General features: G+C 39.0%; 1 protein-coding gene across 3 annotated transcripts; it reads right to left on the reverse strand.

Moving 5' to 3' along the window:
- Window positions 1-1025: 1025 nt before the first annotated feature.
- On the reverse strand, window positions 1026-25794 carry LOC115009102 (uncharacterized). Of its 3 annotated transcripts, none has more exons than XM_029433082.1 (5): window positions 4629-5244; window positions 4390-4474; window positions 3822-4157; window positions 2659-2898; window positions 1026-1524 (listed from the first exon to the last, which is right to left on the reverse strand). In XM_029433082.1, exons 2-5 carry the CDS (start codon window positions 4457-4459, stop codon window positions 1376-1378), a joined length of 795 nt encoding a protein of 264 aa, XP_029288942.1. In that variant the 5' UTR covers window positions 4460-4474; window positions 4629-5244; the 3' UTR covers window positions 1026-1375. The 3 variants fall into 3 exon arrangements, with proteins under 3 accessions (XP_029288942.1, XP_029288855.1, XP_029288770.1); XM_029432995.1 differs by lacking the exon at window positions 1026-1524 and adding an exon at window positions 25672-25794 and having other exon boundaries at window positions 2296-2898; window positions 4629-4713; XM_029432910.1 differs by lacking the exon at window positions 1026-1524 and having other exon boundaries at window positions 2296-2898; window positions 4629-5233.
- Window positions 25795-26114: the final 320 nt, after the last annotated feature.

Below are 26114 nucleotides of genomic sequence, written 5' to 3' on the forward strand. Positions count from 1 at the left end.
AATCGCTATTTGTCCAGAGGATGACTATTAAGTGTGTAACTTGTTCCCTCTTGTGGTAACAAGTGTATGCTACAAGTGCATAGAGAGACTCTTAGTACTAACTGATAACCAAGACGCTCGGATGCACAGAAGAAAATGTTATTTTACTGGAATACAACAGTTGAGTAAAGAGTCTCATCTCAAGGTCCATTCAGTAGCTGTTGCAGAGCTTTCAATCACATCACATGATCTTCATCAGCACATGGAGTTTGTGCAGTTGTTATGTAGCTGCAGATGGCCAAATGTCCTTCTTTGTTGTCTTAGCACTTGACAAGGATTTTTTGTCCATGTTAGCTTGGATCAAAGCCTCAGAAATCATTTTTATTTGATAACCTGCAATTCCATGACAACTGTGTAAAGTCCATCCATGCATGACAAACATGTAATATCACCAAAAGCTACTGAATGGAACTTGAGGTGAGATTTTCTTTAATACCCATTTAAATAAAGTCAAGAATGAACTGTGAAGCTGCACTGCAGAATAATAGCTTCATTGTGACTTTATAGAACAACTTAAAACCTCTTACATTACATCCACGTACCTACACATGAGTGATTTCATCCTTAACTTAAATTTTGTCCGAGACTTGTTTGCATACTTTTCCTTCTGAGATGAATCGGTTATTAGGAATGTTATTGCTAGAGATGTTTTTTGATGACATTAAAACAAGATGAGAAAGACACTTTTATAACTGCCAATTCAGTCTTTTATTTCAAGTTCTAAACACTTCATTAGGATGCAGTCATTTACATTTAGTCATTTGGGAGAGGCCTTTGGCAGCTGCGTTTGTCCCAAGCGACATAGAAATGAGGTACAATGTAAGCCACAGTAAATCAAGGAGAAGCCTTCATTACATCGTGACATGAAACTAAAAAAAATACCTACAGTCTGCTATTGTCAAAAAGCAAACAACCACAAATGATTTTATTTTTGAATGCTCTTTATTTTCATTTGAAAGCTTACGTACGAGTTTATTATTTTGTAATTGTTAATGTCAGCTAAATAATGTTGAAACAAATCACAATATAAAGTTTGAATTAAAGAGTTATTTAAAAAAGACATTTTGAATAATTCAGTCATCACATTATTAATTTTTTGTAAATATCTATGTAGATTGTTTTGATTTTTAAATAATATTTCACAAAGAAAATGTTCAGTGTCAATATTAGTCACAACCATGCATTTGAGAGATTATTATTCCACAAATATCTACGTGTGTGTGTGTGTGTGTGTGTGTGTATAAATATGTGTATCCATGTGCACTGGAATAGTCAAGGTGACCTTGTAGTTATTCACGCAGTGGGCTCTCAGCCGCAGCAGCGTCTTGCTAAAAGTTCAACCTGCTCCTGCGTGGCACCGATTTAGTATCACCATTAGCAGAGAGTCATTCTGACAATGAAGTGGCTGAAGTGGCTGCAATGAGGCGTTAAAAAGGCAGCGTTTTAGCCTTGGAGCTGCGTTTGTCCTCCAGCTTTGAGCCATACCTGTAAAGACAGAGGGCTAGTTGAAAGATGGGGAACAGGAGAACAGATCTGTATCCGTCTTCTTACTTGTCTGCTGCACTCAGAGTGAGTCAACCCTTTAAATGCACCCATTATGCCGACCATGTTGACAGTCTACTGCCCCTAAAACAGTTAGTGGTACAGCAGCCACAGCTAGGTCACCAGAGGGCAGCATCCACCCACACACCAGTCAGGGATGTTGCATGACTGAGATTTCCTGTCTGGCTTTTTGATATTTTGCACACAAAGGCTTCTGTGTGTCTGAGGGGAATTCACGGCAGAGCTCATCTATTGAGCTATTCATTTTATTCAAGATTGAGAGATGTTGGGTTTTTTTCTATTGCAGAACGTGTGCATTCAAACAACAGTCACAGATATACAACCATCCCGTGGAGACATAGTGGGCACACCTGTCAACAAACATTTTTATCTCACTCTCTTAGAAATAAATACATCATAATCTGTGGCTGTATGGTTTCTAATCTTCAGGCTGAATTGAAACAGTAGCCAACAGGACTCCTTAAACATTTGCAGTTGTATTTGAGTGTGTGTTCTGTGTGTGTGTTTCTACTGTGTGCGTATGTGTGTGTGTGTGTGTGTGTGTGTGTGTGTGTGTGTGTGTGTGTGTGTGTGTGTGTGTGTGTGTGTGTGTAGTGTAACAAAACCAATACGCTCTGATCCCTCATCCGTGACTCTCTATCGAAACAAAACCACAAAGGTATTTGTATACAGGAAAATGATTACTCAGCAGTCTGTAATTCCCTTGTTTATTTCATTCGAGAGCTAAAAAGAAGAAGAATAAACATTTGGACTCGCATAGAACGCTGTTGCCCGGGTACAAAAATTAATCTCAGTACCTTTTTGTTGCTAATCAATGTTAATCATCGCTTCAACCCTGCTATCTTTTCATACTACATCATGTGGATTTATATTGGCAAATCGATTATTTTAGTGTGACAGCAAGGAAGATTAAAATACACACAAAAAATGTAAACATAGGTCCCTGTGATCCAACTCCGTTGAACTGGAACCTGAACTGGTCTGCTTGTTCCTGTGCTTTGACTATGACTCTGGCCAGTTTAGGATTCTCAACCAAAGTGCTGGCGATGTATCTACCAGATGTGGTGCTCTTCAAGGAACAGTTGTAGGGTCCACCTGAAAGATTCTGCTCCAGGTAACTATGGATAGTCAGCCAACCCCCTTCGTCCACATGTTTAGTAGTGTGGTGCTTCACTGACTCATCTGAGAGATTGCGGGAGCCGTGGAACCAGTGCACGTCTCCATCTGGGTAGACATTTTTAAAGGTGCAGGTGGGACGGTCATTAGTCCAAACACCCTCAACGAGCCAACAACACTCTGAGGAGAAGACCATAAGAACAGTTTTGAAATTAACTTAAATAATGCACTTCATCCATGAAAATCCCACCGTCCCTCACTGGTTTCCATTATCACATCTATACCGATCACAAGGGAGCAGTGGTGGAAAGTACGGTTACTCAAATATTGAATTATAGAGTCATTTACAAGCCAGCATTGAAGCAGTTAATCCATGAGGGACAACCCCTCCAAAACAAACCACCACATAACTGTCAAAATCCCACCACCAACAGTAACCCATGATTACATTTAACTTCCTAATATGTCTTCCTTCTTATCCATCATTCTCTTTAATTATTATTATTTTTTTCTTTACTTTCTTACATTCTACATTTTAAAATATATATATTTTCAACTTTTTTCTCCTCTGCATTTTTATCAAGTGACCTATTAACCAATGATAATGCTTATAGTTGTAATTTACTTACACCTTAAAAAAGTATCTGTGTGAGAGAAAAAAAATCAGATCTGAGTCTGCAAAGTAAATAATAACTGAAGCTATCAAAAAAATGTATTGGGGAGTAGAAGTAGAAAATAGTAAAAAAATTGAAATACTCAAAAACCTTAAAATTGTACTTAAATACACACGCGCACGCACACGCACACATGCCAGACATATACGTCAAGAAAAGCAACAATTAGCCAACAAAGCTGCAAAGACGAAGACTACTAGTTAGTAAGCATGAATGTAAACAATACAACACATTTTCAATATTTTTATGATGAAGAAAGTGCATTCAACACTTTGTTAGAGGATAAACACAATGCACTTTGGTGAGTAACATTGAATGTAAACACTTTTGTTTGTAGAAAAATCCACAGGGCACCTTTAAGTAAAGAATCTGAATACTGAAATTGAGGAAGTAGCTAAAGAGAAAATATGATTAGCTGTTGACACTGACCTTGTAACTCCACACTTGTCTTTGCATGTGAAGCTCCATTGTTGGACTGTAGTTTGCAGACGTAGGGTTTTGAGTTTCTGCTCTCCAGTGGCTGCACTCTTCTAAAGATGAGTGACAGTTGTCCATGTCTGTACTCACAATGGAAGTCACTTTGAGTGTGTCTGTGGTTTGTGATTTTTCCTTCACTGTCCACTGAACAGAAAGAGGTATGGTTTTGGAACCACTCCATGTGTTTGATCGATAGGCCATTTCGAGATGAGGACACGTTGCAGTTTAGGGTAACCTGTTTGCCGCATTCTGCAATAATCCTGGGACTCACCCTTAGTTTCACCAACTCTGTAGACAAAGATAATATTGTACTGAGATTTAAAGGACACGAAAGCGTTGTGTTGGTTCAGCATTGTTATCAGCACAATCCCACTGTTTCACTTTACATTATTAGAACATTACCTCCTGATCTTAAACTTTTAAAGGAAAAAGTCAGGACTGTTATACTTCTGTATACCTCTGATACTTCTGAACTGTAAACATTTCTATTGAACAATGAGTTTAAAATTGTTTCACATACCTTGTGTTGTAAGAATTAATGCATTTAAAAGCCAGAGAAGTTTATGCAATGCTGTGTACTGCATTGTCATTTCTTTTGCATTTCACTGTAAAAAGGACAACAATTTAATTAAAAACAGATCTCCATATACACACATATTTCGACAGGCAGGTTGAAACAATACTCTTAGCAGGCTGATTTAGCACCCACATTTTAAAAAGCAACATATTTGTTAAGTCTCATATTTGAGTGGAACTGACCTCAGGATGATTTGTGCTTCTCCTCAGCTTTTTTCAAGTAGTCTCTAATCCTTATGCGCATGAATACCGTCCTTCAGACTTGTCCCTAAGTGCACAACGTTAATGATTACAGTATTATGAAGAGGAACTACCAGGCAGGCTTATCTCAGTAAAGGGTGTGTGCTGGATCCTGAACAACATGGGAAAGGGAAGGAGAGAGAGTGTGTGTGTGTGTGTGTGTGTGTGTGTGTGTGTGTGTGTGTGTGTGTGTGTGTGTGTGTGTGTGTGTGTGTGTGTGTGTGTGTTGTGAGAGAGAGTGAAAGAAGCACAGACAGAGAGTGAAGGCCTATTCATGAAGGAGTTACAGCTGCCACAAGTAAAGACTTGTATGATGCTCTTTGATGTGTTGCAGCAATTAATTTGACTGAATTCAACTTTCATTTAGATTTTTCCGTGAGGTCATCAGGACTTTTTTATATTGTTCGAACTCCATGGGAATAGCCACAGGGGACAGGCTGCGATCTTTCATGTTCCAAAGAGTCGCTTTCACTCAGTTAAGGACTTTGTTTTGTCTTATTGTAAGTTCATTAGTCATTTTATCGGAAGCTATCATATACTATGGAAGAGTAGGATACATGTTAGACACACACACACACACATACACACACACACACACACACACACACACACACACATACATACACATACACATACATACACACACACACACACACACATACACACACACACACACACACACACACATAAATACACATACACATACACACACATACACACACACACACACACACACACACACACACACACACACACACACACACACACACACACACACACACACAGATCAAAACAGGTAGTAAGAAACACTGACTCATGCTTGTGACCTTCACAGCATACTCAACTGCATACCTCTGATTTAAATCAACACATAACAAATAAAGGAGAAGTAAAAATATACAGTGTGCAGTTCTTTTAAAATTGTATTTAACTTTGGTGATATATATTAGATTTGATATCTCTATTTTTTACTTATTTGTGTCCCTCTTTGTTTTACTGTTTAGGTTTCTTCCTCATTGCTTGTATGGACAAGGTGCAGCTGTTTAAGAGGCGATTAGAGGGATCTGTTTCTGTGCTTGAACCACATCAGAGTTCAATTTTGGAAAAGAGCGAGATTGCACAATGTGCCCCAAGTGAAGGGAAATCTATATTTTTGCATGAAAATCTTGCTAAATTCAGCTTTAACATCAATATACAGATAACCATATGTGTTTACCAAAGGATTATTATCCCACTATTTCTTATTGTCTTATCATCAGCAAATACCAAAACCAAAAAGAACTTATCCAGGATAACCAATGTATCTTACTTCCTATCTCTATCATATCATACTACTACTACAACTATTATTGAATGCTTATGCCTCCCTGGCACAGAACTGTATCATTGTCCAAAATCTATTTAACCACATAGAAAGAGCGATACTACTGTATTAAAGAGTACCTTCAATATCTTCCACCCTGGACCCTATCTTCCCATGTGTTGTGTCTAAGTGACTAATTGGGACAACAATGTTTTTTAATTGGTCCACTATTGAGCGAGAACGCTGCAGTAACCACTCGGGGGATTTCCGCTCCGTCAATGTACGTCCACTGAAAGTGCTTGTTGTTGCCACTGACAGGCTCAGGTTGTCATTAAGTGTCTGACAATATTATGGATAGGACCCTACAGAGAAATACTACGTTTTACTTCGCTCAAATCGGGGTCTGTTAGTTATTCTGTCATTTGACTTGTTGACGGACGACAACGGTGGAAACGGAGGATTGCCGGTGCTGTCGGAGTTTATTGTGTTGTATAGAAAGCTTAGTGTTAGCTAAAATATTTTTTATGTTATGGCAGAATATTAAGCTGATTGAGACAATGTGGATGCAACGCAAGATTTCTAGACATAATAACAAAGAACCATATCAAGATAAAGTGGAAGAAAAAAGTGATATTTTCCATAATATTGTCAGATACTTATAATAGCAATCTGAGCCTGTCGGTGGCAAAACAAACTCTTTTAGTGGATCTAAATTGACGGTGAGTAATTGCCCCGAGTTAGATTGCATGCCGTTTTGCGGCTGCTGTCTGCAGCGTTCTCGCTCCATACTGGACCAATTTGAAAATGTGTTCTCCATTAGTCACTTAGACACAAAAACATGTGAAAATAGGGTACAGGTAAAACAAATCGAAGTTACCAAATGACATATTCCTTCATTGCAAAGAACATAACCAATTTTAAAACTGTCTACTGCTATATTTTCTATCTCTAGAGTATCTCAATTTCAGCAAGACTTCACTTCGGATGCTAGGGATTCTGGGTTTACACTGCTTTACCAGTTTGACGAGCCAAGGGGAATACAACATATTCTTTTGGATTAGAAAAGAGAGTCAAAACTTGGGAAATATATACATTTATTTATTTTGAGTTGATGCTTGCATCATCCTTTAAAGAGAGCCTCTTGTGCATCTACACAACAAATGATCCAGTCATAATAAGCATTGATTTTCAATAGCACTTATTTGGACACTTACATTGCGAGTGTTAATTAGAGAGATTAAGTTAGTCGTAGTCATTTACTTAATTGAGCACTGGGAGTGAGGGAGCAGAGCAGAGCAGCCAGAGAGATCTCAGAGACTTAATACAGGAGCAATTTGTGTTCAACTGCAAACATTAGTTTCAATGTTGTGTATCAAGGACACATTCAATGGTTGATTTATTTACCACATGTCCTTCTGTGTAAACTTTTTTTTTCTCTTTACTTTGGTTCACAACAGTCTCTTCCAATCACAAAATAACAGAGGATACATTGATTCAAGCTACTTTCAGCTGTGGTAGTAACAAAAAATAAATGTGAATGAAGATCTCGCAGGTTGTAGGGACCCTGGTGAGAGTTATCGCACAAACTGCTGAGTATGTACAACACATGCAAATTTAGATACACCATGATGCAGAAATCTTGCCTGTGAGCTCATGTTTTATTTGTTCAGACAGATGCGTCTGGTCCCCCTCCACCTTGAATAGATATCCAACAACTTGAGATCTTACAGGCCAATCTCAACCGTTTTAGTAATATTAGACGTGTTTGAGACAATGACTGTAAAGAGGAACAGCATTGACGAGTTCTCGAAAACAACCAAGATTGCTGCCGCTGATATAGAACTTTCACGTTGTTGAAAATATTCTGATTCTGATGGCAAAAACAGTAACACTGTCGCTCACATGAAACGCAGGGTCATCTGCCAAAACAGTGGAACGCTTGAGGCTAAATTAGCCGCTACTAGCATAGCCCAACCGAATCTCTGACCGAAACTGTCGACCATCTCGTTGCACTGTAAGTATTGTAGGTGCCTGGTTTTTGACAAGGAAGAAAAATGAGTCGTCAATATCTTTGGTTCTGCTGCATGGATTTTAAAACTTCTTTGTAAATTGTCCATTGTGAGTTGGAGTAGGCTCAGGAGACTAAGGCAGATACTTGACCCTTTCTTGCGGCACAGCTTCTGCCTTTGGTTCAGTCATTATTTACACCGTCACAAAAGAGGGCTTCTTAGTAAAACATAAACATATTTAAGTCTTGCTTCACGTACTTTGTTTTGGCAGAATACATGCACTTTTAAGACATAGCAGTAGTAGTTGTGTTCTGAATCATTTCACCAGTTTTCTTGCATCAACTGTTCTGTGTTATTACATTACACATGATATATGCATGTTTTATGCATAATGACTTCTTCCTAAACCCACATACAGCATGCCTATTAGGAACAACACAACAAAAAAGCAGTCATCTTGACAATTGGTCCTCATCTTATCAGTGAATCTAAACAGCTTAATAATTGGCAGATTCTAATCTGCATGAAGCCAAGCAAAGCGGTTCACATTTCTGTTGATGCCATCTCCCTGAAACTCTCCAGTGAGCCTGTGTCTCCTGCCTGCTACGCCATCGATTCATACAGTACATTTTTAATACATTCTGATTGGTATTGTCCTTTGCCCTGGATGTAGGTATTTATGTTTTTATGAGCACACTATAACACACTATTGTCAAGGTTGATGTGGCCATAGCATATTCATATTCATCACCCTCTGAACGGCCTTCATGTATGATACAATCATTTAATTATACCTGACTCTTAATATCACACATCTACCTCATTACTGTTCATATAGCTGTTGATCCAGCACTTGTAGTTCTTTCAAATCTATTGTATTAACAGCCAATATCAGCTCAGTTTTCTATCAGGACAATATCAACGATTTCAGTCCTGTGTGTATTACTAGTTACTCCATATTATCCCAAAAACATGCATCTTTGTGTAACATTTTATGTTTTTGCGCACACTGATGATGCCACTATCATCCCCTCTTAATCTTCCGGACGTACACCAACACATCAGGCAATTGGTATGCATAGCCCCCAGGTTGGGACCCAGGTCGTCTCTGAGTTGTTATATCCAGGGATAAACCCATGTTGATTGGCTTGGTTTGAATTTAGAAAAGAAGGGTCAGGTGACCCTGGACCAACCCTGGTCATTGGTGTGAAAGAGGTATTAGTCATCAAATGGCTAATTCATACCTCCTATTGTTCTAATCCTGCAAGAGTTACCAAGGAAATGTTGACCAAACCTATTTATCTTTGCATATCTTGTGTTGTGGTCATTGTTGGTCATTTGTCCCAGTGATGTTCATTGCTGGATTGACTAAATAGGGGGCCCTGGGACAAAAGTGAACTGCGGATGTCCTGTTCTCTTTATTCTCTGAGCATTTATTAACCTCCCTGACCTACCGGTATATAAGCTATCGCTCCTGTGTTACAATCATAGGCATTATACAAGAATTGGACATCGTCACTGTGACGTCACCCATTTATTTGTGGACTACCGTTTTGAAGCCTCAAGTTTGGGCATTTTGGCCGTCGCCATCTTTGTTGTTTTTGCAACCAGAAGTGATACAAGAGGGTGGAGCAAAGAAAAGTCAAATGCTGAACAAGACACTTTCAGATGACCAACATTTTACAATTAACTTTCATGGACTGATAACGCACTGCGAAAGGGTTCAAGATGTAAGACAAAAACACGGAGAGCACCTCAAACAGACAACGGTAGGTAGCAACCTGTCAATCACAAGGTGGCCCCGCCCTAAAGCATTCTCTGCTTTATTGCTTATTTGGGACCATCATTTACAAAACGAACATCATGCTGTATTGAAGAAGACTTGAGACTAGGCAGTCAGGTCAAATTAAAACCAAGTTGTAAAGTGTCAGTAATTCAAAACAGGGTTTGTCAACAAGTGGTCATTCAAAACAGGCAAACAAAGAAAGATGACAAGGCAGAGGGGCAACAGGCTAGAGGTAACACACAGTTACAACTCTATAGATGGCTCCATTCCATTAAATGTCCCAATAAGCCATGTCAGTGTGTGAGCATACACAATACCATGGCTCTGGAGCTGGCTCACCTAAATGCCCTGCCTGTAATCTGTCTTCGGCTGTGTGTGTGCACACACACATGCAATATACAAAAAAAATGTTTATACTTCCATTCAGTGTTTCATATATCAGGGATATATCATGGTGTCAAAGTCTCAGGCCTTCCCTGCCCTGCCTAGCTGCAGCGAAGTGGTTTACTTACACGGCATGTTGAGTTTTATCCTGTACTTAATTGCTGTGGGGACCAGATTATCCATAACACCGAGTTGTATCTGTTGCTTTAACATGATTTGCAAAAAGTCTGGTAATCCGCTAAAGTTGTCCGGCATCTGGTAAATAAAGTTTGACAGTAATTCTGAGCTCAAGAAAGTCCAGTTGTGTTTGAGTCGCACTCTGGACCTGTTACTATGGTGATTAATCAGGTAGATTTGTATGCACCAAGTGGAAAACTTCACATTTCTTTTCTTTTTTAAAGGACTGAAATATTGTCACGCTCATAGAAACTGTTTCCCCACAGCGTCGGGATAATTTCAAAGATGCAGTGTCAAAAAAAAGAATGATGCATGTGATCATTCCTGGATGTCACTTCTGATGAATCCCTGGTGGCTCCAGAAGCTGATGTTTCAGGGACTGGAAACACTGATCAGTATTCTAATTACCAATAATACAAAATAACTGCAATTGTGCAACTCAAAACTGAAGTTGTGAGGTTTTCAAATGACAGAAATGTAAACTTGTTTAAGATTACAGCATTACATGAGCTGTTGATCATCCATTTCATCAGTCTTCAAGATGCTGGTAAGTAGCACTCATAATTCCAGTGTATCTAATTCCTGTTTAAGACTTTAGCTGTTTAACCCCCCCCCCCCAAAGCCCCACTAAAGCTCAGCCTCAACGAGATTTAAAGAATGTAAGCCAGTGCTGGCACTTAACTCTAAAAGTTCTATAAGAATCTAAGTTACAAAATGTTGTATAGGTGTAGGTTTCTATTTAAAATGAAACTTGCAGCATTAGTGGTAACTGAACTGAAGCTTCCATGTTTCATCTTGTTGGAACAAACTATTTAGTTCTGTTTTAAATCAGTTCATTTGAAGTATGTTGTAGGTTTAAAATACCATCATTACATTACCAAACAACTAAATTATAGAGGAGGGGGGGGTTTGTGGGTAATCCAAACACTGGACTGTCCCCCAGGAGGCTGCTGTTCATGTCCTGTGTGTAACCAAAGCATGATCTGTTTGCCAAACCTAACCAAGTAGTTTTGTTGCATTTTTCTTTTCCATTTACAATGTTAACCACGTGTATAAAATAACGATCAAACATTTGTTTCCCTCCAAATGTAATTGAGAATGCAGTTTACTTGCATAAGAACGTAATTTTGTGGGAGACATGGCTGCAAAGGCAGCTGTGTCTATACATGTTTAATGAACCTCTGAGAAACAGTTGGTCAACTAATAAAAATAGGAACAGAAAGTTGTATTACCCTTATCGAAGTCAACATGTGATATGGGTTAATCATCAACTCCGACACGCAGAGTGTTCTCCTGAACAGGAGGTGAATCACCAAAACAGAAAAAGAAGAAAGCGTTTATGATCATAGGGCACGTTGTGAGAAAGAAGCACAACTTTGTATCATACTGTAATTCTTCAGTCAGTCAGTGGCTGTTTCAGGCTGTTTGAACTGGGTTTGGATCCTGTGATATAGTTGAAATAAACTTGACATGACATGTTGACAAGGAATTAAATGAGTTCAAGTCCCTGCTCCTATTCTAGGTGAAAAGATGAGTCAGTGCTGAGATAACTTATTCCTCCTTTTTAGAAATTCACATAATTCTTATCTGGGTCAGTTGTACAGTATACAATCTCTTGTTTACTAATTATTACTACTTTATTTCCTCATACCAGAAACTAAGATTTATGAGCACCTTATGAAGCAATAACATCTCACCATAAGTACATAGGTGTGCTATATACAGTACAGTACGGGGGAATTGGACCAGAAGACAAGACAATGAATTATAAGCACATAAGTGATATCGCTTTGTTCTCAGTATTTTCTGGCTCAGGTTAATCGTTAATCACTTCTTCAACCGCATCTTCAACTCACATGAACTAAGACTTTTCTCTACGTGCAACAATTTGAGCGTATGGCTTTCTCCCTTCTCATCATCTTTTGACTGCTGATTCTAGCCATCAGCGGCATGGCTCTAGTGCTTAGTGCAGCCATTAGATATGACTGGTGACATCCAGAAAATAGCAGGATGTAATCAATGCTACCCTTTGCTCTCTCTTGCGAGAGTCGTAAGTGAGAGGGGTGCGGAAGATGAGAAGCAAGGCTCTAAATTGTACAGAATTTGTTTAGCGAGCAAAGAAGCAAAAAAGAACGACTTTCTTTGTTCGTCACTCAAATAAAATTGAGCCAATTTTACCAAACAGTCACAGAAGCGCCTCAATGGATCTCTGCAGGGCAATGACTGCAAGTTTTAACTGTAGTGAGTTTTTTAGGGACAAAAGTTTGAAGAGACTATAAACACGCAGCCATCTCATTCCTGTCACTCTGAGTTCATACCTGCTGTGAAAAACAGAATTGATCGGCTTTTTATATCCAAATGCAAATAAACGTTGCCGTGTGTTTTTGGGACTTTCCTTTGACACATGGGGGACTTTCAGCATAAGTTAATCATTTACTTGATTCAGGGTGAGATCAAATACACCGTCCATTCTGCTGTGTTTACTGAATCAGAGCCATGCCTTTGATTTTTGCCATGAAACATGACCGTTCAGTGTGGTGCATGATATGAAGTATTAATTACGTTTCCACAGTAATACTTTTATTTTATTTACTTTGTTATGTTTTAACAAGGAGGAGCTGCTGGAGACTTCTAGCTGAAGTCATGGACCTGTATGCTTGAATCAACACAGACTCATTTGACTTCCTGTTTTTCTAGTAACAATATACATATCATAGCAAGATGAAAATGTAAAATATAAAACTTTTGATGTATCTTTGAGGTAAGAGAAGGGAAGAAAAATCCACATGATGTTCCACAAAAACTCTAAATTCTTAGAAAATTCTTCAACTTTTTGTCTGTCACATGAACATATAAATCTCTCTCTACTAATCACTCAGCATCAGTAGCTGCAGTCTACATGACAAAGTGTGCTTGGCAAGATACTAAACCCCAAACTGTGGCACCTTGTATGGCAGCCTCTGCCACCAGTGTATGAACGTGTGTGTGTGTGTGTGTGTGTGTGTGTGTGAATGGGTGAAGGCCGGCTTGTGTTCTAAATCACTCAGAGTGGACTCTAAAACTAGAAATGCGCTATATAAATGCAGTCCATTTACTAATCATCATTTATATAGTCTTTTCGTGCTATTGACTTGGTAGTAAAAGATGCATGATAATGAAAGAAGTAACACATTAGCTGAGAGACACAGTGCTTGTGACTAATGATTATCAAACACAAAGCCAATACATTTATTATAATGAACCAAAGCAGTCCTTCTCTTCAGCTCGAACATTTATAAAGTTAGGTTATCTGGTCAAAAACTTGTAAGAAGTTACATGTAGTTTTAAAAAGCTAGTAGAGTTTGTCCAGCATTCTGATCTGTGATGAAACACCAACGTACAGCTCCACAACATGTAAATATGCAAAGTGTTGAGGTGTTAAAGTAGAACATCAATTGGCTGAAACAATGTTACCCAGACATAACCAATAATGAGTAAACAATTCTCCCATTATAGTCCAAACTGTGATATCCTCGCAGTTCACACAGCAAAGAAGAAAAAGGCCGAGCCACGTTTGGAGTTGGAGAATCCAGAACAATCTGTTTAAATTCTGATGTAAACATACATTTCGACCAACATCTGTGAGATCATTAGCAAACTTTTTGAAGATGCTAAATTCTGAAAAAGTATAAGCTGCGGTAAGAAGACACACCTGGGACTGTCAAAGTGACAGACACTTCCTTGCGCCGACATACGCAGACACACATATGCTGACAAACGCTCAAAACTTGAAACACTGAAACATAAGATCGGCTACTCAAAGAAGAAACTATTTTCCCCTAACTTTGTGAACACTGACAGATTGTGATGTCTCTTTTTCAAGTTTACCCAGAAGCCTGAATTCTAGATGCTCTCTGCTAACAAAGACAAACACCAACACATGATATGACTCCCCCGCTGCCGTTCTCTACCGGTTCTGTCTGTGCCCTGTTGAAAACCTCAAACTCTGAGGACATGTCCACCACACACAATCATGAATCACATTTATGAGCTGATCTGGAAGCTTCGCTGGGCTCATAAACACACCACCTGACCCAATCTCCATCCATAAAGACTGCCATCACACAGTTAATGTCTATTCGAAGGTTGTTGGAGGGTACAGAATGAGAGTACTGGGATGAAATGGGATGAACTGTCCTTGTGGTTTTGAGGGTAGTTTTGGACAGGAATTACATGTAAAATTGCTCATACAGGTAAGACAAGAATTTTTTTTTCAATTTACCTCAATACAATAAAACTCACTCATCCCACACATCTACTTATCTAACGGGAAGAGTGTGAAAGACGTTTTACGTCCGTCAGCATTTTGAGCTGGCACAGACCCTGGCAAACCCTGCTGAGTCCCATTGTGTCTTTCATCTCAGACACAAGAAAAAAGGGTACGACGGTACCAATTTTTTAATGCTTTCTTCATCTTTTATTCATGCTGAATGACTTTCATGAAACTTATGAGCACATCTCTCTTGGTTATTTTTTAACGATTCGTTGTGGAGGTTCTTTTGGTTTACAGATTTGTTAATTAGTTTGAGTATTTCCTCCAACCCAATTATTTAGTTAGAGATATTAATTATTGAGCAGACAAGTGTATTTTTTAAACATGCTATGTAAATAAAACAGACTGGATGGATGGTCACAAACTAGATTTTATTCTGATCCTAACTAGACAAATAAGCAAACATTTGTTTTAGTCTTGCACATATGATGACAATATAGTGATGACCAATATCTATAATGTAGGACAGTCTTTAGAGTCATATACCTCATGTCCTTTTTTAACCATATAGGTGGGCTAGAAAGACGAGGTGATTTCATGAATGATTGATTATGCCCTCATAAATGACCTTTTCAATCAAAAGCGGCAAAAAAAACTGCACTAAATTAAAACTATACTAAAGGTGCTGACAAGTGACAGAGCAGAAAGAAATGTAGAGTGGACAGGAAAGGTTAATTGCTGATTGTTGGTAAGTTCTATAGTTCCCCCGTCACTTTAACATGCAATTCCTCAACATTACAGTTCATTTAGCTGACGCTTTTGTCCAAAGCGACGTACAAAAAGTGCAAACAATCATGGATATACAACTCCGAACAGCAAGAATCTTGTAAGTACAATAGATTCAAATAGGTACAATCGTGTAAGTGAACACTGTCTTCAAATAAGCCAGTTTGAAGTGCAACAACATAAGAGCAACATACAGAAACAATAGAATACAAATTCAACTAGCTATAAATAAGCCAAACCAATATAAGTGCAACATACAAAGAACAGTTAATCTGTTTCTTCATTCGCCGAGGTGCAGTCGAAACAGATGAGTTTTCAGTCTGCGATGGAAGGTGTGAAGACTGTCTGCTGTCCTGACATCAATGGGGAGGTCGTTCCACCATTTTGGAGCAAGGATAGCAAACAGGCGGGTTTTGTTTGAGGGAAATCTCGGTCACACTCGTAGTGAGGGAGTGGCGAGCCCATTGGTCAACGCAGAGCGAAGTGAACGCGCTGGGGTGTATGGTTCGACCATGGCCTGGATGTAGGAAGGGGCTGATCCATTCAAAGCACGGTAGGCCAGCACCAGAGTCGTGAAGCAGATTCGGGTCAGACACTGGTAGCCAGTGAAGGGAGCGGAGAAGCGGTGTAGTGTGTCTCAACATTATATCACAACTCAGTGGGAAAGTCCACAAAGCCCACCAATTCAATGAACACTCTTTTGACATTTTTAAGCCATGAATGCAGATAATTGGCTCACTCTCTGGGATGATGTGATTGTTAAAGGTCATTCCTTTTAACATGTTTGAAAGGCCTCAACGCCGCTTTTAGAAATGGCCTCTCATTATATTCATTTACATAAAGCTACTCTGAATTCAAGTAGAAATTACCCTTATGTGGTTTGAGAAAGCTGCAGCTTTGTGAACATTGAGGCATTAAGGAGAATTGTGCTTTGCCATCTGTGGCCTTCTGATACATCAATCTCACTGTGATCTACAGGCTGTTACAGGCTTCAAAAAGATGCAATTGAATAATCTTAATTGTAGTGCAGCTGCCTGCTGCAGCTGGCAGGAACAGGACTGGAGCGAAAACCATCACGACATGTTGCTGACAGTTTTACACATCAAAGTCTGTCGTCAGGTCTTGGGGGATTACTGCTGCATATGTGAAAAACGTTGCATGAAGTCTTTTTGGGGCTGCTCGAAATCTGATTATTTTCTTAAGTGATGTCATTTGAGGCAATTTGAAGACTGCAAACTTGAAGATCCACGTTTTAAAAAGAAAAAATCTGGAGGTGTGGAGTTAGAAAGATGTGAGCTTGTGTAGCTGTGCCTCATCTCTGCTCATGCGCTTGGGGCTACATTAACACACCAAATCTTTGAGTTGCATTGTGGGTCATGTAGGTGCCAGGTTTTGACAAGGAAGAAGAACACGTGGCTCTGGTTTCATTCTTAATGTAAAGCAAATAAAACATTGGGTTAGGGTTTGGACACATCCATCACCACAATTTACTTACTTTCCTCCCTCTCTACATTAAGGACACATCCACTATGAACATTTGACATTTGTCTTTTCTTAGGTATACTGGACTGGAGAACCAATTTAAACTGAGAAACGTCACAGCATTTCTGGTATCAAGACAGCCTCATAACATTTTGTAACGTGATCATAAACAGACCAATAGAAACTCTACCGTTTTCATTATGTTGTAATAATTCCTATAAAAATACAATTACTGCTGGCTTTGCATTGGGCCAAAATGAGAAGCTCATGCCCTTTTTAAAACATAAAATATGTGACACTATGTGTGATCCCTCCATCAAAAGGACTATTAATCTCCAGGACTAAATGTATTGTCCACTTTTTGATTATGTGCATTAAATTATAAAAACTAAGCCACAATGTGAAATGTTAAAAATCAAAACTAGAGGTTGCAATTTGTTTCCACCCTTGAAAAGTCATTATATGGCACGACTTGTAACATCCTCCTACATTTTTAAATAATTCTTTTTTGACACTTTTAGTTTCATAAGCAGTTGAAGGTGCCACAGTGCTGTTATTAGCCTCATTCACAATGTCACCTTTAAAGCTAGAAATGCAGTCTGTACAGGCAATACCCAAAGCTGAAACTGAGAGTAGACATTCAGTACTATTTATTGTTTGAATTATCAATGCATAGGACACACATGGGCAACAAGAAACACCTGTCAGTCACATGTTCCAATACTTTTGCTCACTTGAAAAATGGGTGAGTTCAAACAAAAGGCGCTATCTCCTAAGTTGTTTAACTGATCTAGATGTAAATACCTGGAAATAGAAGTTAGATAGATAGATAGATAGATAGATAGATAGATAGATAGATAGATAGAGAGACAGACAGACAGACAGACAGAGAGAGAGAGAGAGAGACAGACAGACAGACAGACAGACAGACAGACAAGACAGACAGACAGACAGACAGACAGACAGACAGACAGATAGATAGATAGATAGATAGATAGATAGGTGATTCATGGATTCAGGATGTTGCTCTTGACCAGATGAACATTATTCTGTCCTGCAAAATCAGATTTATCTGAGTCGTAATTCGTTCTACTCTCTGAAGGAACGACCATCTCAGGAATCCTTATTACCTTTTTGTTTGAACTGTAAATGGGTGAAATACAGTATTTGGAGAGTATACACATTCCATGCCTCCTGTAAGCCCGGTGGTGTTGTCAGCAGCTTTGATGCAGCACACATTTATGTTTGAGGTGGAGTTTATCGCTGAGAAACCAGCTCTGAGGAGATCAGAGGCATGTTTCTGCAGAATCAGAAGCTAATCTGGCTCAGAGCATACAGGATAGCTGGCCTACCTTCTTAGCGAATGTAGAGCCGTGCTCAAACTTGATGCCAATGTTTGCTAACGCAGAGGATTAGCCTCTTCTGTTTGCTTGCACTTTGCAGTTGCTGATGTGTTATTGCAGCATTACTGGGCCTAAACATATCCTTCAGTTTGGCACGACTCCCAGATGAGATTCTAGCTTATAAAGGTGTTTGTATGATAGGAAGATTAAATGTGGTTCAAACTGCCTCAGTGTAAAAGATGACCCCCTGTGTGATTAACACTTATACAACCACTTCACACTGAAGGGCTTACAGTTCTTTCACAGACATTTAAAGTGGATATATTTTCCTGCATTATAAAATAAGGAAATTATTACGGTCATTACAGTGAAGGCACACAGAGATCTCTGTGCATTACAGTCCGCTCATGAGTCATCCATGTCTGACAGGAGAAATTATTTTTCATTTAATAATGAGACTGTACAGATGTCCGACTGCTTACAATGCAGCTCCCTTCATTAAACTTTAGTGCTTCACCTTGAATTGGACAAGGTAAGTCTGCATCACAGTTGCAGCATAATCACAAGCAAAGGATAAACCAGGAGGAAGACCCATACAGTAACTACAGTCTAGCTGCTCTATGAGGCTGTAAAATGTGTTTTCGATCTGCAGCAGTCATAGTGAAGTAAATGTAATAATTGTCCAGAGGTCAGTGTCAAAATAAAGGTCTTTGACTAATTGTATCGGAGGGGTTTATGTTAAAAAGAGATGTGTGTGTGTGTGTGTGTGACAGTGTTAGAATGGTGTAAAGCGTTACATATATTGGATTGAAAAATCTTGATCTGATTAAGACGTTAGATAATGAAAGAATAAATAATGAATACAAATACCTGGACTGTACAACACAGCTTCACTACTACAGTATAGCACATTTAGAACAGTGCCACAACACTATAACACTGCATTAAGCCAGAGGTCCTTTCCAAGGGGAAATAGCATGTTAATGCTCTTGATATGGCCGTACAAACTAAATAGGTTGTGCTGTTTAGTTCAGAGGCAAGTAAATAAACACACACTTCTAGTGTTTAAAGACCTTCACTAGGGAGGGAAGGAAAAGCATTTCATGGACTGAAGTGTTTGTGTTAACCATCAGGGTACCATCCTTCGTCATGCTCTCTCAAATTGTCCCGTGGCATTAGATTTTCCAGATTGTCCTGTTCACATTCCTTTCTAGTCTCCTGAATTCAGTTACAACTCTTTCTACCAAAACAAGACAGTTAAAAATATCCACTTTACTGAAGAAGTGGAAGTTTTCTACCTCTCATGACACAAGTGTATATTGAATTACAAGGGTGCTCTATTCACTGCACATATTGGTTTCTTCTGTACACACAATGATTGCATGTCTCTCCATTCTGGGATGAGGGATCCTTCCTCTGTTGCTCTTCCTGAGATTTCTTCCAAGAAGGGAGGAACTCGCATGCACGCCAGGGAACAGGGAAGCTTGGATTACAACACACACAGAGGGAGTATGACTTCCCTCTCTGCTAAGAACGCCATTACTCCACTATATCTTTACAGAGCAAATAGTTATTTACTGCTATATTAATGCTCTGAATTTCTTGTATATAACCTTTAAATCCTTCCTCTGAACGGCAAGTTTCTTTTTATCATGAGCATCAACTCTAGCTTCCACCGTACTCCTAGCTGCTGCACCGTTGCTATGGTCTCTCCCACATGGTAATTACTCTCAATGCCAAAGGGGAGAGACACATTTTCTGGATTTAAGGCAAATCTGTGATACTGGGTTATATAAATCAAATTTACTTGACTGCAATTCTCAAATGCTCGGCAGACTTATAGAAGTTCTCGCCTCCTCTATGGCTGCTCCATCCCTCCATCTCTGCCTATATTTAGATGTATAGGACTGGCCTCGCTGCCGATGGTATTCATGGACAGTGTGTATTAGCCTTCTAGCCTCTCCTGGGCACTCACCCACTGCGATTTAGTGGAGCTAAGAGCCATGAATTTCAGTGAGGCAGCTGAGAAGAAGCGCAAGTGATTTATGCTTTTGTTTACAGGGTGCTGTAGGGACCTTAATCTGGCAGTAATGAGAGGGGGAGATGGTGCATCTACAATGACCAGGTGTAAAGAATCTGCATGTATATGTTTCTGATTTCTGATAAATAATTATGTGCATGAGGAAAGGAAGACAGGATAAGAGGGAAGGGAGGGAGGAAGTATTTATGTGTATATTTGGACTTTTGTCCAATAGTGAGAATTCACATGGAAGAGGATCATCCAAGATGGGTCTGGGATGTATTTATCTTCAACAGGAGAGCTGACCTCCACTAGCCATGCTATGCGTGTTAAGACAGAAAGGTGCTGAAGTCCAAACCCCAAATAGAAACTACAATATTTGTATTCACCTGTCAGATACGCATCTCCATTGTAGATGAAGCAGTGAAAATAGAGTTCTTGATGATATTCATCCTTCAACATAACTTTGATAATTATACCATGCATCAGTGAAAGCACCTCATCTAAATATCATCCAACAGCAGGATTGCTTCTACTTCTCACGTTAACATTTTCCTCTGACAGGCACGGCAGCGGGCAGCAGGGCCGTCAGAGCCCAGTTTGTCCTGAACGTAGCACTAATCCAGTGATCAATGGAAGTATAGAATAGAAAATCAATAGAAGTTTGTGAAGAAAGATTGCCAAAGGTTGCCCGGTCAAATCATTCACCTTAAATTACTAAGGCAATACAAAGAACTGGCTGCAGGGCTGTCCTAGGAAATACCAGGAAGTAAAGCACATCAACTAAGACAAATAAACATTAAGAGAGGAACAACAGGGGGAAACAAAGACAGGAAAGATTGTTAGGTAATCGTAGCCCCTTTCCTTTGGGACACAGCAGACATAGTGCATACGCGCATTGTTTGAGTATGAGGCAAAACATAGAAACATAGCTGACAAACGGATGTTCAAAGGACCTGTGTAAAAGATAGTCAGCTTTTGTTCTACTCAATCATGCAGCTTTATAATCAATATATTGACATGAACATTGCATCACAATGTTCTGCGATCTGTCTCAGAGCTTGGTCAAACTGCTTTCTCTTTCTATGCACCCTGGGCATGGAATATATTTACCTTAGAAGTGCTCCCTTGTTTGAATACCTTTTTAAAGGTCTTATACAAACTACCCTGAAGGAAACGTAACTGTTTTACATAATCCTCGACTCATGTGGAATGTGTATCACGCTGGTATGGCCCGAATGTCTTTCTTATTTTATTGTTTATTTCGTGTTGTTTTTATGTATCGTCTGTGCTTTAACATGTGAAACTGTGGCAGATGTGTAATGTCATATGTATTTTAAGCTACTGGATGCCTAAATTTCCCTCGGGATCAATAAAGTATCCATCTGTCTGTCTATTGTATTTCAAGGGGACCTTCCTGGCTTAATAAAGATTAAATTAAAAAATGAAAGAAATCACATGACCGCTTGTATTTGGCAAATTTGAAGACACAAATAATGATCACCTGACTATTGTTCTAGTTCAGTCTCATTGCTCTCGTAGTGTCGGCCGCAGCACGCAGCTACTTTCATTGAAAACACACTTAAACCACCACTGTACACTATCTGCTCCGCACCAAACAACAGACAGACACAGATCGCAACTAGCTGGTGAACTCAACTGTTTGCTTGGAAATTGGCCATATACTGTGTACTTACATGGCCAAATAATCAGTTCATGCTGCATTAAAGACCTTATTCTCGGTTAAATTTAACTTAAATAAACGTATTTGATTGTACAGTACATTTACTAGAGTTCATTTGAAAATGCGTGGAGAAAGGTGGATTTCAGGGCACACGTTTGAATTTAATACACATGTAAGGGAAAGCAACTCTTACTGAAAAGCCCCAAATGAAGCCTTTAAGAATATGAAAATAAAAAATATCTATAAAACAAACCTTGTAAGAATATTTACACTTAACTGAAAGCTTTAATGACCCTTTTCCAGTCTCTCTGTTTCTTTTGTATGCATGTATTTCCTTTTTTCTGTCGGTGGAACAAGGCTCGAATGAAGAACAATCGTGTTTACATTTCAGGAGTGAAGAGGGGAAGCTAAAGTTCAGGTAAATGTTACATTCCTAGTTGACAACAGTGCTTCCTGTTCCCACACCAAAACACTTTACTGGTTGTTACGGTTGTTATTTTCTAAGAAATATTGTAATCTTGACAGAGAGAGCTTCCAGCAGCTTCTTGTTGATTACCCTTTAGGTAACATTGGACAAAGCTTGGACCAAGTACAACTTTAAAATCTAATTTATATAAAGTCAGAAAGAGTGCCATGCTGAGGCAGTCAATCTAGGACAAATCGGCTATATTACTTTGGTGTCAAGGGAGCAGCTCCATGGCCATGTGGGCCAAAACAAACTCATCAGAAATGTCATTTTAATCCACTTGAGAAAGAAACTTTGATAATTATACCATGCATCAGTGAAAGCACCTCATCTAAATATCATCCAACAGCAGGATTGCTTCTAACAGAGTGCCGGTCAGATCATTAGCCTTCACTGATGTCCCTTTTAAAGGCATTATCCTTCATAAATGAAAGTCCTGTCCATTAGTGATAGTGCATAAAATGAGCTGTTTGACTGTTGATGAAAATGGCCTCTGGCTATGCTTCCATACCTCTATGACTGAGGATCACTCCCCTGGTGGGAGAAAGCGCTAAGGAAGTGTCATCCATTATCTTTCCATCATAGGTCACAAACACGGGAAATAAACATGGAGAAACATCAATAATATGGTCCTGAGGATTTAAAGTGTTAAGTGGTTTTAGAGATGAGAAGGATTTCTAACTGAAAGGGCGGTTGGGTGGATGGGGGAGTGGAGATTACGAAGGACGCAAACAGGCAAAAAATGCTGTCTTGCTTCCTCTCCATCTAACATACACACACACGTGTAAGCGTGTTAAATTTATGGCTACCATTGTTCCAGGAGATTTATTGTGGAAAGAGAGTTGTGGGGTTTCCAGTCATAATGTTCAAAGAAAGCAGCCTCACATCCTCCATTGCAAGGGAATTATTTTTACCAACTTGACAAATACCAGAAGTTCTGTATGTGCACTCTTTATATTAACACTCATTTAAAAAATCAAAGAATGAAAAATGAATCTAGTGATCATGCTTCTCACGTTAACATTTTCCTCTGACAGGCACGGCAGCGGGCAGCAGGGCCGTCAGAGCCCAGTTTGTCCTGAACGTAGCACTAATCCAGTGATCAATGGAAGTATAGAATAGAAAATCAATAGAAGTTTGTGAAGAAAGATTGCCAAAGGTTGCCCGGTCAAATCATTCACCTTAAATTACTAAGGCAATACAAAGAACTGGCTGCAGGGCTGTCCTAGGAAATACCAGGAAGTAAAGCACATCAACTAAGACAAATAAACATTAAGAGAGGAACAACAGGGGGAAACAAAGACAGGAAAGATTGTTAGGTAATCGTAGCCCCTTTCCTTTGGGACACAGCAGACATAGTGCATACGCGCGTTGTTTGAGTATGAGGCAAAACATAGAAACATAGCTGACAAACGGATGTTCAAAGGACCTGTGTAAAAGATAGTCAGCTTTTGTTCTACTCAATCATGCAGCTTTATAATCAATATATTGACATGAACATTGCATCACAATGTTCTGCGATCTGTCTCAGAGCTTGGTCAAACTGCTTTCTCTTTCTATGCACCCTGGGCATGGAATATATTTACCTTAGAAGTGCTCCCTTGTTTGAATACCTTTTTAAAGGTCTTATACAAACTACCCTGAAGGAAACGTAACTGTTTTACATAATCCTCGACTCATGTGGAATGTGTATCACGCTGGGTTGGCCCGAATGTCTTTCTTATTTTATTGTTTATTTCGTGTTGTTTTTATGTATCGTCTGTGCTTTAACATGTGAAACTGTGGCAGATGTGTAATGTCATATGTATTTTAAGCTATTGGATGCCTAAATTTCCCTCGGGATCAATAAAGTATCCATCTGTCTGTCTATTGTATTTCAAGGGGACCTTCCTGGCTTAATAAAGATTAAATTAAAAAATGAAAGAAATCACATGACCGCTTGTATTTGGCAAATTTGAAGACACAAATAATGATCACCTGACTATTGTTCTAGTTCAGTCTCATTGCTCTCGTAGTGTCGGCCGCAGCACGCAGCTACTTTCATTGAAAACACACTTAAACCACCACTGTACACTATCTGCTCCGCACCAAACAACAGACAGACACAGATCGCAACTAGCTGGTGAACTCAACTGTTTGCTTGGAAATTGGCCATATACTGTATACTTACATGGCCAAATAATCAGTTCATGCTGCATTAAAGACCTTATTCTCGGTTAAATTTAACTTAAATAAACGTATTTGATTGTACAGTACATTTACTAGAGTTCATTTGAAAATGCGTGGAGAAAGGTGGATTTCAGGGCACACGTTTGAATTTAATACACATGTAAGGGAAAGCAACTCTTACTGAAAAGCCCCAAATGAAGCCTTTAAGAATATGAAAATAAAAAATATCTATAAAACAAACCTTGTAAGAATATTTACACTTAACTGAAAGCTTTAATGACCCTTTTCCAGTCTCTCTGTTTCTTTTGTATGCATGTATTTCCTTTTTTCTGTCGGTGGAACAAGGCTCGAATGAAGAACAATCGTGTTTACATTTCAGGAGTGAAGAGGGGAAGCTAAAGTTCAGGTAAATGTTACATTCCTAGTTGACAACAGTGCTTCCTGTTCCCACACCAAAACACTTTACTGGTTGTTACGGTTGTTATTTTCTAAGAAATATTGTAATCTTGACAGAGAGAGCTTCCAGCAGCTTCTTGTTGATTACCCTTTAGGTAACATTGGACAAAGCTTGGACCAAGTACAACTTTAAAATCTAATTTATATAAAGTCAGAAAGAGTGCCATGCTGAGGCAGTCAATCTAGGACAAGTCGGCTATATTACTTTGGTGTCAAGGGAGCAGCTCCATGGCCATGTGGGCCAAAACAAACTCATCAGAAATGTCATTTTAATCCACTTGAGAAAGTCCTCTCATAAGGCTTAAGGGCTTGAAAAACAATTTGCTCACAAAAGTTATGAAGAAAGCTTATCTCCCATTGTTAAAAGATTTTAGCTCAAGTGCTTGAAGCTAAACAAAACATTTGTTATCAGCTGGGGGAAGTTTTAGTTCTATATGATTGTAATTACTTTCTGCACGTTTTGTAGAAATTAGGTTTCGTAATGTCGTCTTCCTAATCTCCTCTCCTGAACTTTGTATATGGGAAGCAAGACTGCTATTGCTGTCAGTCACGCTGTCGATGGCTTTGTGGTTGAATTATCATACACATACGTACATAACAGCATACATAACTGTTTTATCTGCTGTGCTAACATTAGCTTGCTAATTACAAAAGCAATGTTTCTCTTACCTCTTTTCTTTACTCCCTGACCGCTGTTGAATGAAGTCTAATTTGCAATGTCCATACTGTATCTTTCCTGGATTGTTTATCTCACACCCACTATCGCAGCTCCAGCACTTACATCTGCAACATTAATGATGCTGAGTCACTTCCTTTTGTGAAAACGATTGTCTCTGTATTATCTTGACTTCCTGTCTTAAGTATAGTGATGTACTCAGTCAGGTCAGACACAGTGCTCTTCCTTCCTTCTTCTACATCTAATGTATGTATGTAACTTGCTGTTTTCCTCGTGATCAGTGGTCTGCCTTTGTACTCAGTGAGTGTAATGCCCCGTATCATGAAAGTGACATGGCAGCTGTTATCGGTATCTGTTTGAGTATTGGTATTTAAGCAGACTCAAAAAAGTTTAAATAAATACATTTATTAATTTAGATAAATAAATCTAATGATGA

Source organism: Cottoperca gobio, chromosome 1 (assembly GCF_900634415.1).
Source record: "Cottoperca gobio chromosome 1, fCotGob3.1, whole genome shotgun sequence".
NCBI lineage: Eukaryota > Metazoa > Chordata > Actinopteri > Perciformes > Bovichtidae > Cottoperca > Cottoperca gobio.

Bases quoted from the DNA above. Each gene is read 5' to 3' on its own strand.
- LOC115009102 (XM_029432995.1), bottom strand. From the start codon at position 4,459: ATGACAATGCAGTACACAGCATTGCATAAACTTCTCTGGCTTTTAAAT. The intron at 4,158-4,389 runs GTATGTGAAACA...CTTTGTCTACAG, and splicing joins ATTAATTCTTACAACACAAG to AGTTGGTGAAACTAAGGGTG. The intron at 2,899-3,821 runs GTCAGTGTCAAC...TCTTCTCCTCAG, and splicing joins GACAAGTGTGGAGTTACAAG to AGTGTTGTTGGCTCGTTGAG.